The sequence below is a fragment of the Rhipicephalus sanguineus genome, chromosome 3, assembly GCF_013339695.2.
Source record: "Rhipicephalus sanguineus isolate Rsan-2018 chromosome 3, BIME_Rsan_1.4, whole genome shotgun sequence".
In the NCBI taxonomy this organism is placed as follows: domain Eukaryota; kingdom Metazoa; phylum Arthropoda; class Arachnida; order Ixodida; family Ixodidae; genus Rhipicephalus; species Rhipicephalus sanguineus.
This window is the reverse complement of record NC_051178.1, coordinates 58,021,552-58,035,479: the sequence shown is the minus strand read 5'-3', so window position 1 is coordinate 58,035,479 and position 13,928 is coordinate 58,021,552. Positions and strand designations below refer to the sequence as shown.

At 46.7% G+C, this 13,928-nt stretch overlaps 1 protein-coding gene across 1 annotated transcript in view; it reads left to right on the top strand.

The window, feature by feature from the left end:
- Window positions 1-6,095, top strand: part of LOC119386654 (coiled-coil domain-containing protein AGAP005037-like) — a 118,154-nt gene extending 112,059 nt beyond the window's left edge. The window contains 3 exon segments of the mRNA XM_037653936.2: window positions 1,524-1,718; window positions 1,792-2,046; window positions 3,750-6,095. Of these exon segments, the coding sequence (XP_037509864.1) occupies window positions 1,524-1,718; window positions 1,792-2,046; window positions 3,750-3,986 (687 nt within the window). The 3' untranslated portion in view covers window positions 3,987-6,095.
- The last annotated feature ends 7,833 nt before the right edge of the window (window positions 6,096-13,928 follow it).

The following is a 13,928-nucleotide window of genomic DNA, read 5'->3' as shown; positions in this document are numbered from 1 at the left end:
ATCATGTTAACGTTGATGACGTTTCGCTGCAGTAGACGCGCATGCGTAGAAGAGCATTATATAATGTGTGTGCCCACACATGCCATGCCCAAGCGATAGACCAGTAGCGAGCCAAGTTGTGCAACGGAAATCGCTATGAAAAAGAGGTCAAATAATAATGAGCGTAAATTCGAAACGAAGTGATTCTTTACTTTCGCCAGCTTGCGAATACACCGGAAATAGTTCCTTCCTAGGAGCATTGTTCGACGACCACAGCGAACATCCGAGTTGTATAAAACACCATTCGTAGGGGAGAGGTCGCCGGCCAGCGTCGGCGTTTATTCTACCACAAGATTTCGGTATGGAAACGCGTGGTATCAACCGCGCACTAGAGAACCAACACTGCCGTTGGTCGTGGCTCGAAGTGGCGTTACGGCAGAATATCTTGCGCGGGGTGGCGTCGTCGTGAAAGTTACTTAGTGCACAGGTAATTACTGCAAGCAATTCAGTTGTATATGATGAAAGCAGAGGATTTCGTAGCCCGAATCGATGCCAAATGCAGCTGGAGAAATCAAGAAAGTGGCTCCACAACGAGATCGCCCCGAAACCTAAATTGTGCTATGGGCGATGTAGACAGTCAGCTTATAGTGGTAGTCTAGAAGAAGGTCGGAAAAAGCCTTTCCACATAACTGGCATTTATCAGCACTAATTTTCGAAGGTGTGTGAGTTGGACCTTAGTGCGTAATCAAGCTTAGGTATAAGAGAATCGTCGGATACAGCAATTCACCACTAAGTGGTTGAATCGGTCTGTATTCCAAGTAGAACGCTATCTTAAATGGTTTTTATAAACTTAGCTACATAAGAATCACAAAGTTATGTCCGGATAATTGATATTTAAAGCTGCCTGTGAAATCTTGTAAGGATACGAAAGGCCGCATGTATAGCACTTAGTAAATAATTTCATGATAGGTTCCTGTCCACGTGCAAGAGTGCAACAAATCTACCGCGTGAAGCAATTGAAACAAAGTCGTTGCTAAAGACCATTGCGCGATCAAGAGTGGCCGGCAGTTTTAACCCCACTTATGAGAGCTTCAGCTACCGAGGGTGCTAAACGTGCAAGCAGTTCGATGCTTCGTGCCTGCCTGAATTTCTCAAGCCTGTGGCGCGAGGGCACGCTGGGCTCGAGCAAAGGGGACGCGACGGGACATTCATGCATCCGTCACGCCTCCGCCGTGTAGGGCGAAGCGAGCGCACGGTGTCTTCTTTCTAGCGCGCTTTCGCGCCACACTCGTTGCAAAAAATGAATAGGTCACCAGCGCCCGTATCCTCAAAACATCGCTCTCGTAAGGGCGAATTTCCCCGCCGTTCGCTGTTACAAATGGCGGAAGCGAACGAACGCCAGGCCGATAAGAAAGCTCATGCGGGAAGTAGTTTTGTGCGTACGGGTGCGAGACCTTTTAAACTGAAGCGCCAGCGCGAAATCTCTCCAGGACGCCGATAACCGTTGCACGTTTCGGTGCGGGACTGTGTCCATGAACTCGCAGACCTGCGACGCGACGGCTGAGCCGGCCGGCGGCGCAGCAAGCGACAGCAGCAAGGGCAGCCCTGCAGCGCGCTCGGAGAACGCCCTGGACGCGCTGCTGGACGAGCTGCAGACCTTCTCCAAGCCGCCGGACAAGCGCGGCGGCCGGCCGCTGTCGGCAGACTCGCCCGTGAGGGCCTCTTCTTCTTCTGCGTCTGTGGGAAGCGCCAAGCCGCCCTCCGGCCCCACGGTCGTTCGTCGACGGTCCGGGCAGCGGCGGGGTCAACAAGAAGACGCCGCCGCCGCCTCCGCCGCGCACCACGAGCAAGTCACCGGTAACATCGCCCACGGGCCCACAGCGGAGCCGCTCGGAGCCGGTGCGCACCAACGCGCTGGCCGCGGAGGACGCGAGCAGCAGCAGCAGCGGCAGCAGCGGTGGCCGGCGAGACCAGCTCTCCTCCAACAGCAGCAGCAGTGAGAGCGTCAACTCGCAGGAAGGGCTACAGGCACGCAGCCGACAGGAGCTGCTCGACTCGCGGCATCAGGTCGGTCGTGCACTCAGCTGTCTGGTCCAAATGGGGAAGAAAAAAATTATTCTTATATACGCAGGTAGCCTCACGCAATGCCACAGTTATGGTCAATGATTTTTCGTGAATCGATCGATGCCTCACTATCATCCGTCAGGCACCGCGATATTGATGTAGACATTGTTTGTGAGTGAATGTTAGGCGGCACTCCTTACACACTCGCTGTATATTGCAGACGTACTGGTCAATGGTTATCTTGGTTGTACGCACATCGAATACCTGTCCATAGAGCATCATTCGACAATATTTTAAATGGCTGTATACCACCGAGGATTTCAAAAGTTGAATCTTTTGATATGATGCGAAAATGTGAACTCCTCTCACCACGATAGAGCCTTCCCATCACTTTGACTAGCGTCTGCTGTCGAAGTTCCTTCCTCCCCGTTCACCGTCACTGGAGACGGGATATCATCCCAAGGTGGCATTATGCACCCCTCCCACCGCACCCCTCCCTTTTTCCTCACGCATTCTTGGAACAATGCATGCGCAGAATAAAATGCTTTGCTGGCGATTTGACTCATAGTCTGGAACGCAAAAAGACGGGACACAAGAAGGCAAGACCACTGAACGTCGATAGTGAGCGCTCGTTCCGTCGTCTTGTCTTCTTGCATCCCGTCTTAATGCATTCGCACTTCCAGTGGCTCTTGATCTTACCCAGTCTGCCACTTACGGGAACGTCTGAATTTAGCGCCTTTCGCTGGTTGTTTACGCGCTTCTGCCGTCATGTCTGACGTGGAGGCATGAGACGTGTGACCTTCTGCCTAGAAAGTGGATTGTATAGAGTTCGACACCCGCTGTTACCCGGCCTGTACCCGATTTATTGAAGGGACGAGAACTATTACCATCTGGCACTTGCTTGTGTGAGTACTCATCTGGATAGGGTGGCCTGCATTTCCACTTTCCCCAATCTTTCATTCTCATTCAACGCTGCCGCATGCTCCCCTATATGTTGCAGAAATAACCGTCTTGACTAACCTAAAATCATTATCGCACACATGACATCCTTCTTTACGGCTCTTCTGAGGAGAGTGCTTGTCTAAATTTTCAGCTGTTCCCGCTTAGTACTTTGGCCCTAGGCGGGAACACTGGATTACTTTGGACGTAGGTTCGTGATATCCATTAAACGACCGAATGAGTAAATTATGAAGTTTTATTTTGCAGCTACATTAATAAAAACATGAATGCAAGCGTACCCTCTTGTACTCGTCAATTTTGGTTAGTTATATTACACCGTTAGAATCGGCCTTTGGTGTTTTGTATGAACATTATCAACGAAACATTGTAACCATTCCCCATTTTGCTTTCATCAACTTCCTTGCTTGAGTAGCATATAGGATTTTTGCCCAAACTCGTCGGGTTATTGTGACACTGTAATGCAGTCAGGCTGGAAAAGTAACTGCATTCTGTATGACATCCTAGTAGCACGCAATGTTGCCGCAACGTTGAAGCAACTCTCTCAATCTGGTGGCAACGTTGTGTCAACATTTGGTGCTACAAGGGACGCGAAGGTTTTCAATACCCTCTATTATATAATAAATAATATTGATATAATTTTATTTCAACCAATAAAACGTTGATGTATGTAGTACAACTAATTGTCTAAGAGAACGAAAAACAAAGAAAAGGCTTGACAGGCAAGTGTCTGATGTGTCTTGCTGCAGGAGCTGCTGCGAAAACAGCGCCAGCTGCAAGAGCAGTACGCCCGGCTGCAGCTCCTCCAGCGCCTGTCGCCGCCCAAGCCGGACCTGAAGAAGACCGGCAGCGAGAGCAACATCCTGCACAAAGCATCGCTCTCGCTGGGCAGCGCTGGCGGCGCGTCCGGTTCGCTCACCCACCTGGCGGTGCCGTCGTCCGCCCTGCGCACGGGCGCCAAGATCTACGAGACGGACATACTGTAGTAATGCGGCATTTGGCTTGGCCTTGTGATGTGTGCGCCCACCATCTCGGAGGGCTCCCACCACGCGCTAGTCCCGGAGGTCTGTCTCCACTGATGTCCGGCGGAACGCCGCGGGCCGCAGGTCGTGCGCACGAGGAGGAATCCCAGCGGTTGACAGCGCGCAAGAGTCCCAATAGTATCGATATGAGTCTTAGACGTTGGCCTACTTTGTACTTTGAATGTAGCGTTGAGTCGCAATACCAGCTGATACCCCTAATTGACATTTGTGGAACGTTAGTGGAAATGCCCTAGCGACATTTAGCCGTTGGAAGTGTTCTCCAAAGAACAAACGCAATTGGCAAACAAGTAATCATTCAGGCTTTCTTTAGCGTTTGTAACGGCTTAAAAAAAGGACCTTGTTTCAAAGTTCTTTAAAAAGCCAAAAGAAAAAGATGAGCTGTTTGGTATCGGTATCTTTCGCGGTTACAAAGGATACACCGCGTCTTGAGCTGCAAGCTTAAAAGAATGGAAGCATAAGGACAACCTGCGGCTCCTTCTCCTGGTGTTTATTTTCTCCCGTGCACTACGCGCACCTGCGGCCTAGGTGAAGTGCAATCGAAACACTTGGCTCGGGTGTCTAGACAGGAAGCCTTGCTTTGCGAAAGGGCACGCGCGACGTGCCAGTCTGTTTGTACCGGGAGGTAGCCGCCTCGCGGTAGGAGTATAGAAGTTCGCGATGTGTGTTGCGCGGGAAAGCACGTATTATGGCTCTCGAGCCGGTGAAAAAGTGGACGATGTGCAATGCGCTAGTAGGAAGGGAGTAGAAGGAGGAACGGGCTAACATTAGGGGATGTCACGCGACTGCGGACGTGGCTTTTATTCGGGAGCGTTCGCCGTGCCTCTTCGGAGACAGTGATCGGCCAATTTAACAACGCGAGACGGTCTTGTTTCGCGTACATGCAGCCACGATGCCGAAACTGTCCGCGATGAGGCGGCCAAGTCCGCACATCACGCGCTCAGCCTCGGCGTGTTTCTTTTCTTATGTAGTACATGCACAAGTGTGGTCATAACGTGTCCATTTTCCTCCCGGCCCACAAGAGCTGTGCGTTCACTTGGCAGGGTGAGTGTTTTCGACCACGCTATTTTATTCTCTGGCTGAAAAGAAGGATGTACCGTGTGGCGGAAAAATTCCGAGGCTTCCATGGTGGCGCTGTGTGCAGAGTACAGGTGTAGAGGAACCCTCATTGCTGTTTGACGCTTATACGTTGTCGAAGTTACGCTGCTCTCTGAGCAGCCCTCTGTGAGCGCCGTGCGTGAGTTGTCTGAAGAGAGGATGCTTGAAGTAAAACAAAAGGAAGCGAACGTACTTCGCCGTGCATAATCACTGTTAGTTGCCGTAGTGCTCGCACTTCTGAGAAAAAAAAAACGTTCTGTACACTTTTCTATTCATGAACTGCCTCCGGCAGGCCGACATGTTTGTTATGTATGGTGCCGGGCTGGTCGTATTTTCGCCCCGATGTATTCACTAAACACGAAGTTTGGCAGTGGTCTGAGATGTCAAAACTCCCGTTGTGTTCACCACTTATTATACAAGTCCCTGCATTGCTTTCTTCATCTACTCTACCAACCTTGTCGGAAAACCTTAACCCAACACTTTGTCCGGTGTTTTGACGCTTTATTGTCTTCTTGAGAACGTTCGCGTTATTTGTGCGGACTGCAGTACAGGAGTGGCCACCATATGTGGAAGTTTATCTCATACAAACTGGATGATATTTGGAATCTTTTGAAGAGTACATCGTGCTCGTGGTTTGTCACCGCTAATCATTCACTTATACTTTACGTTGACTTGAAGTGATCAGGTCCTTGCAGGTGACATAATGCATTCACTCTGTTTCCAGTCTTTGTTGCTTTTTGAAGCACTGAATATCACATGTGTTGCCCTGTAATCAAACGCCTACTTCGCAGCATGATAACTTATGGATTTTTTGTACACCTAATTGCATATTTCATAGGATAACGTTAATCAATAATTTTTTTTGGCTGAAGAAGAAAAGTGAACTTTAAACTAATTTTATTTTTTGAGCTTCATAACTTTCTTTCTGTCTTTTTTTGCCACACAGCTACGACACGTTCTACGTGTCGTAGCTGTGTGGTATTCAGTATTTCATTCAGTATTTAGATAAACTTGCCTGCTACTAGCTGCAACCTCATATAAGAAAACGAATAACCCATTTCGTTTACGTCATTGAAAGAGAAGTGCATATTACTTTTTGTTAGTTATAAGTTGCTCAAATATGGGCTCACAGTTCAGCCGGACATATTCGCCAAAATCAGATGCGTCACCAAGTGCGGCGTTCCACGGGCATGTACCTTGCGCTGCCGGTAATCAAGAATTTTCTTCAGTGAAAAAAAGAGTATGTATGCCCGACACAGTGACAGAGCTGAGCATCCCTGCTGCAATATGTCCATCCTGCAGCTTAGATACGCGTGCTAAAAATTGAGAATATTTACAGGAGTAGCACTTCTTGTTGATCTGCTCCTGAATGCCATTGACTGTTGCATATGCTGAAATCCATGCTGCATGACATTCTTCAATGCACTGAAGATACCCAGCGCAGAAACAATAACACTACACCGAAAAGATTCGCACATCAAATACTTTTAGAGATCCACGGGTAAAATGTAAATGTTGTTCGCTGGTAGACGATGTTCCGCGAAATAGTGTCCACCGCGGTAAGCTGTCCTTCCGCGACCCTGCAGTGTGGAACATTGGTTGTTACGATGAAAATGGTTTCACGTTACAGAACATTCACGCATGTTGCCCGCAGTATCTTTGCTGTCTCAAAAAGCGTCAATGTGCGAAAAAAACGCAACGGTTAGGAAAGACTAATATCATTGAAGTCCATCTGTTATGCTGTGTTCACTCCATCTCTATCTCGAGACACACTCTGTGGTGTGCTATAATACGGTACCACTCCCCGGCTTTATTACTCTCGTTCGCGTAGAGTTTCTTTGCAGTTTGCACGCCATAAAGTCGCGCGTGCGTATTCGCTCTGCATACGCAAAATAAATATGTATTCAGCAAACCCATCTACACCATCTCGTGTTTCCACAAGTACCTGCCTACCGTCCCCTACCTGGATACTGTTTGCATTAATGTGCATAGACTCCCACGACCTGAGCTCCCCCGCCGGAAAATAGTTGTTCTGAAAGTTTCCTTCTTACTCTAGCGCGTGTTGTTACATGATTATATGCTTCTGACATGACGGTGAGGGTATGTTCTATGTGGTGCATTGCGGAGCAGCGCCACACCTGTCGTCTTGTCGTAAAGTGTGTTTACTAGGAATGCCTGTTGGCTGTCTTCGCAGTTACGCTTTTCGCCGATTTTTAAGGAAGACCAAACGAATGATCAAATATCGTAGTTGGCGCATGATACTCGTAAGCTGTCCTAAATGTGCATGTGGAACAAAAACCATGTTCTTTAGGACTTACTGCGTGATGTTTATGGTCCGGCGCATATTGCCACGAAGGCCAGTAAGTTAATAAATTTCTACCTTTTCACATTATGCTGGCCCTCACTTATGAGTTCTTCACCATCTGTTTTGCCATTTATCGCGCACTGTTTGGTGCAGAATTTCACACATGGATGTGCTTGCTGTTGTATTGGAGAGAATGGCTCGTACAGGGGCTTTGCGGACGTTAAAGCTAGTCACGCGACTATAATGTGTACAAGTACTGCAAAGGTTTAACACAGCGTGTGACAAGTGCAGTAGGGTAGTTAATCGCTTAACGTGAGCTGTCTTTTTACGTTTATGACGCATTCGCAGCACGTTAATATCACCAAAAAGTTGTTCTCAATATTATTCTTGAACCAACAATAAAGTCGGCGTGCATATGATTGCGAAAGGGATGGCATGAGACCGTTCCCGGTTATGAAGTAAATATGTAAATGTTTTCATACTAATGTAATTATTTTCCTTCTCACCCCAGATTACTACAACAAAATTCTCTTTACTTTCGCAACAAGGGCAGTTCTTTTTGTGGCCACAGAGCTGTTTATTAGCCTGCGAAACAAGAACGAAAAACTTTGCAACGTCATTGCGAGCATCACTGTGCAGAGACGTGATCTTTGATGTGAGCAACGCCTACGGTGGTATTTGAATTTACCAATGTGCTGTTTTCATCTTTTAAATGGAGATGGCGTATGGTTACTCACCTTTTAGCGCATATATGCACCCTTGGCGGTTTGCTAAGCGTTGACCGTGTTTCCATTACGTGGTATTTTTGAGCTGTGTGCATTAATTATTACAAGGCTATAGTGAGTGAATGAAGCCTTACCTTGCCGTTCAGTCGTTGTCTGCTTATAGCACCTCTTAATTTTTCTAAGTAAATGTGTGTTCACACGTATAGTGCGATGTGCTAAGGATTTTTATGCATATATTGCAGACCACCTACTTACGGGGCGACCATTATTAATTTTTTTTTTATTTTGCACTGGAGAGGGCCCTGATCTACGCTGCAGATTTCATACAAAAATACATTGACCCTTTATCATCGTTTCATGAGCCTCCGTTATATCCTCGAGTTGTTGCTTCCTGTACATTGAATGTGGCATGGTCGTGGAGTTCCTTTGTTATATCACAGAAGCTTCTGGCATCCAGGGTTTCCTGACAATCTCGAGCAATAAGTTATAAAAGTAGTTTATTTGGCCGATTGAAGGTGAGTGTGTCGCTCAAAGCATTTTTCACGCATCCTTCATCTTGAAGGAAATGCGAGGAGCATACATCATGTGGTATCATGCATAGTAATCTCATTCTTATGTTGTGAGTTGCCGAATCGATGAATTTGAAGTGGTTTCAAAGCTCCTTAATTTTATGAAATTAAATAAACGTGTTTCAGTATAAGCACTCTAGTCGGCAGAAGAAACGGTGCATATTGAGGGCGTAACGAAAATTTCTGTTTGACTAGACATCTGAAGCCTTAATTAGAATTATCAGTGTTGATTTCATTCGCATTAAAATGGGTGACAAGCATGCCACTTACCTAGTTTTCCTTGTCAAATACTTCTGCTGCTTCATAAATGTAGCTACTGTTGACCAAACAGTGATGGCGACGATATTGTACCATTATGTGCTCGTTTACCATTGTGTTAAATGTAAGCGCTTGCAACAGTGCACGGAACATTCACAAAGAGAGGCTAACATTTACATACTTATGGCTGTGTGTACATACACGTGTACTTCTATCCATTTTTTCTCGTGTGTAACTAGTTGGCGCGATTTTCGGACGCCTACCCCCTTGGGGGAATCGGCCGCGCTGAAGCGTTATTTTTAGACTTGAAATGCAATGAAAGGAGATTCATTCGTATGGCCTACGCTGGTGACGTTTCTATTATCTTACTCGTCTCAGGTGCTCTTTGACTTGTTATAGTCGCTACCGTATTCAGTATACAGCGTGGACTCGTGTTTTCTTTGATATCGATTGATCACTGACCGCGGATTAGAAGTGTAACATAAGTATGTTGTGAATTTTGTCAAAAATAAAAAGTCGTGTCTTGTTCAGCCTGCCTTTTGTGTTTTGAGCATGCTGCACGGTTCCTCCATCTGGTTCGGTGAGTGTGTCCAGATGGCACGGGCTCCTTTCCAGAGAAAGCTACGCTCTTGAGTCATCATCTTCAAAGCTTCGAAAGTTAACTTGTGGACCTTGATACTGTTGGCGGGCACGAACATTATTAACGCGCCGGGCCAAATGCAAGTATTTACCTATTCAACAGAGTTTTTCTTTTCAGAACGACAGAAAGTTGAGGTTCATCATGAAAGAGGGCAGGCTTGCAGACACGAACACAGTGAAGGGAAGGAGATGCCTTTATGTTTTATTGATCTCTTCTGCAGTGTCCGTGTATGTATGCCTGCCCTTCTCCGTGATGAAAATTTTGTCCATTAATATTCGCCGACCACGTGCGAGAGGCCCCGGGCATTTGAAGAACACCACAATGCTGTTTCCTCCTGTATTTTATTCCTATGACAGTTCATGAGTATTGACAAACGCTTGTAGCAAAGATAAACGCAACAAGGAGAGTTCTGTCACCAATGACGCTCTGTTTGTATTTTTGCATAAGAGCATGAGAAACGTGTCAAGGACGGTGTAAAATCATATGGTTTTAAGGTGTCTATTGGCGGCGTTCACTCGGGCTTTCCGCTTTTTTTTAGCCGTAAATTTTCACGGAAGGCAAGTCGTGCCGACATAAAGATATCTCAAAAGTGTACACATTGCGTAGTATCCATTACATATAAATTATTTAATACATAGGTATTTTTTTCATCTTTAAGTGTACATTTAAAAATTGCCGGTGACATGGGCCAAAAATCAACTTTTCAAGCGAAGGTTGCATTGTCTGACTCGCGTCGACGTTCGTGTTGTGGGTTGATGATGAACAATATTTATTGGCAGAAAGATCCCGCTCCCCCTTTCAGAGGATGGGGGGGGGGGGACGCAACTTAGATGTCGGCCATGATCCCGTGAGCCCTGACGGTGTCTTCGGCCTGCCGTATTAAGGGCGTTTGTATCTGTAAATCGGAGCTGAGGAGCACGGGCTTGCACATATGCCCATCTGGGAATTTGCCCCTCATGGAGGCCTCCGGAGATGACCAGAACATGTGGCTCAAGTCCGCCCTCTTACTGCATATGCCTTCCCGGCCCCTACTTCAAATCAAGGAGGTGCCCCCTTCTCCCCCCCCCCCCCCGGTCGAAAAAAAAATTTCTGCCTGCGCTCCTGTTCTTACCGACCTAGGCAACGTCTGTGTCTGAAGTCGGCGCCACGCCACCGCCTGTTTTTTGTTCAATGACGCGTGTGCCGGAGGATAAGTTCTTCTGCTTAGCCTATAATACTGCGTGATCCCTCAGTAATCGTCCTCTGAAATCTCTCATCTTCCTCCTAGCTCGACAAGAGCAATCCAGAGGCTCGGTCTGTGAGTCCTCCAGCTGTCTCGTGTGCAGCCTCATTGCCGGGTAAAAAAAAAGTGAGCGGGTGCCCAGATGATATCTATTGTTCGCTGTTCTTTGTGTTTAGCCAATATTCTTAGTGCTATGTTTAATATACGCTCTCCTGCAACGTTTCGCACAGCCGTCTGCGAGTCACGGCCAGTGCAATGGCTGCTTCCTCCGCCTCTTCTGCGAAGCTCGTTCTAACCGAACCGCTGACCTTATGATTTCCTTTGTAGTCCACTGCTGCTATAGTCATGTTGTCGTTGCTTTAGTATTTGGCCGCGCCTACTTACGTTGTGTCCGGAAAATCTTTCAAGTGCTTACGTATAATTTTCGCTCTTTCCGCTCTTCTTGCCTGATGATGTTCGGGATATGTTAGCAAAAGCTCATAGCGCGTATATGTCACAGAAATTGGGCAAGCCGCTGTGGGACGCTGAGCGAGCCAGCGCGCAGACAAACAGGACGCGTTGATGGCTGACAACAAAAGAATGTTGATTCAGTCAGTGTATGGCCCAAGGAGGTTAAAAAATATTGCTGGAGTGGCGATTATTGCGTTGCGCAAGAGTGAAGCCATGCCCACCAAAAGATGGCGGCTGCGCCCGCCATCTTAGTAGGGGCACGATAAACCGTCGGCGTTTGGCGAAGGAAAGCGAGCGTTTTCCGCGCACGCCAGGCGAGTTTAATATGGCAACTTTTACGGATAAGGTACTGTTCCAAGTGTGTCTTTGTGTTACTAGTTTTTGAAAATTAGCCTCAAAGTCATGGCAAATTTTATTGGAAATAAATCGCCAATACTCCTCTCGATGGGTTACTGTTGTTGGCAACAACTATCTTTTATTTTGTAATTACCGTATATTTACACTAACAGATCAAAGCCATTTGATCTATAAGTAGGCACCACCAGAAAAGAGCATGTTTCCCAGATCTGAGAGCAAGGCGTTGCGTGAGCTTCCACTCCAGAACCATGGCCTCCGAGATTAGCCGGCGGCGCGCCGTTGCTACGGCCGTCCCATTCGGCGCGTTGCCCAGCGGAGAAGCGTAATTTTGTCGCCTCCTGAAGGGCGCCGCGAGATGGCGATGTTTCCCCAAGGCTCGTGCGGCGCTCGTTTGGCTCCTCTGCTTGGCACAGCGTGCGATTTCAGTCACAACATCAACCGTGTTGGCACGTAGCACGCAGTAAACGTGCATCTACGCCTTGCTGCAGCTACAAAGAAGTTCAGGTACGTTATTAAAAAGTTACTCCTTGCTTTTGCATGCAACTTTAGTGGCGGTTTAAAAGCCGATTTGGGCAACAGAGGCTGCTACCGCGGAATATTTCATCTAGGTTGAATGCAAGCTTGCCGAACGGCGTTTTCCAAGTTGTCGCGAAATATGACAACACGTATAGTCGGTGACAACCTAAGAATAAATATAAGCTCCGCCCACGAGGCCGCGCTGTTCATATTTTGCATGCCTCCGCGCTACAAACGAAGTAGTTCCTAAACAATGGCAATAATTTTCACTCATATAAACCTTATTTTGCAATACTGCACTGATATTGAAATAAAGAAAGCAAAGCTAGATAAAATAACTTGTGATGGCACGGATTTCAGCGTCAGCATAACAATATATGTGTTGTTTAAATCGCACCCCCCGCCGCGTTCATCTCGGAGTCTACATGAAAAAGTAATGTACATCTCAAAGGCGATGTTACTGAGCAGTACATAATGTGATATTAAAACAAAGAATGCCAGATTTAACATAAAACTTAAAATAAAAGAATCGTTATTTTACGGTTTCACAGAACAAAACAGGGACATTATTCACGTTTAATGAGGTCGTCTGTAATTTTTTTGCGAAACTCTCGCCGCCAGTTTTCTTCACTGACTGCTGTAACTATGGCAACTGTGACTCAAAGCGAAGTATGGCGAAGTGGTCTGAGATCACCTTTGAGAATTTCGACTTTTCTGTTGCCGAAAATACCGCATTTGCGTCTCTAGTCGCTGTGCTTGCAATCGTGTTTGAGGAAGACGCCAAGGCTTCATCTGACGTCTTGTTTCAACGAAATAAAAGCGTGTAGCACACATGGCGTTTAACTGTCGGGGCCATTGCGTGCGTTGCCGTTCACGCCAAAAAGGTGCACGCGGCTAAATTGGCATTGACGAAAAGCTTTACGTGGGATTGCTTCTCGCTTCGACAACTTGCACTGGCACTGCCATTACCCTTAAGCCCTTGAACGTTCAAGTTTTTAGTTAATTTATTATTTATTTATTACATAACTGCGTCACCCCACTGGGAATTACAGCAGGGGGGCCCACGTTCGCTAGAAGAGGGGACCCTACGTTCTATATATGTGTGTATCTGTGGGAAGGTATATGTATACGTAGATTGTGAAGAGGCTGTCATCGGTTGCCGTAAGACAAATAGGAAAAGGATACACGCTTCTCAAAAGAGTTTATTTGTCAACGTTTTGATCGGAGACCGATCTTTATCAAGGGAAAAATTTACGAGGCTTCGATGCGCTTTTATAGCATCGTTCTCCGTGCAGGTAGAGCGCCAAAAAACAAAATAAGAAAAAATGCAGAAATGTAAAAATCAGGAGCCAAAAGATCACATATATGCACTCGGACATAGAAAAAGCACGTGCATCCTCGAAGAAAAAGAAGGAAAACATATAGATGTCTACATAGATAATCTCGGTGGACACAATCAGTAAGTACATTCCTTTCGTACATTGTCAAGCCCCAGCTCTCCGGCTCCCCCCTCCTCATTTGTTCGTGAAGCATAGTGAGGGGGTGAGGCTTCACAAGAAGGGATAAGCGCTTAAAAAGGGGGTCTATGCACTATAAGTTTCACGAGTTTAATATAAACAAATTATCACTGCGTAATACGTGCACACAATACACGCGAAATGCTAAAAAACGCACGTTAGACAAAAACAAGGATTCCGAATATGATATCGTGAAGTATGATGCAACGCCATTAAAAACAAAAGCTTTTT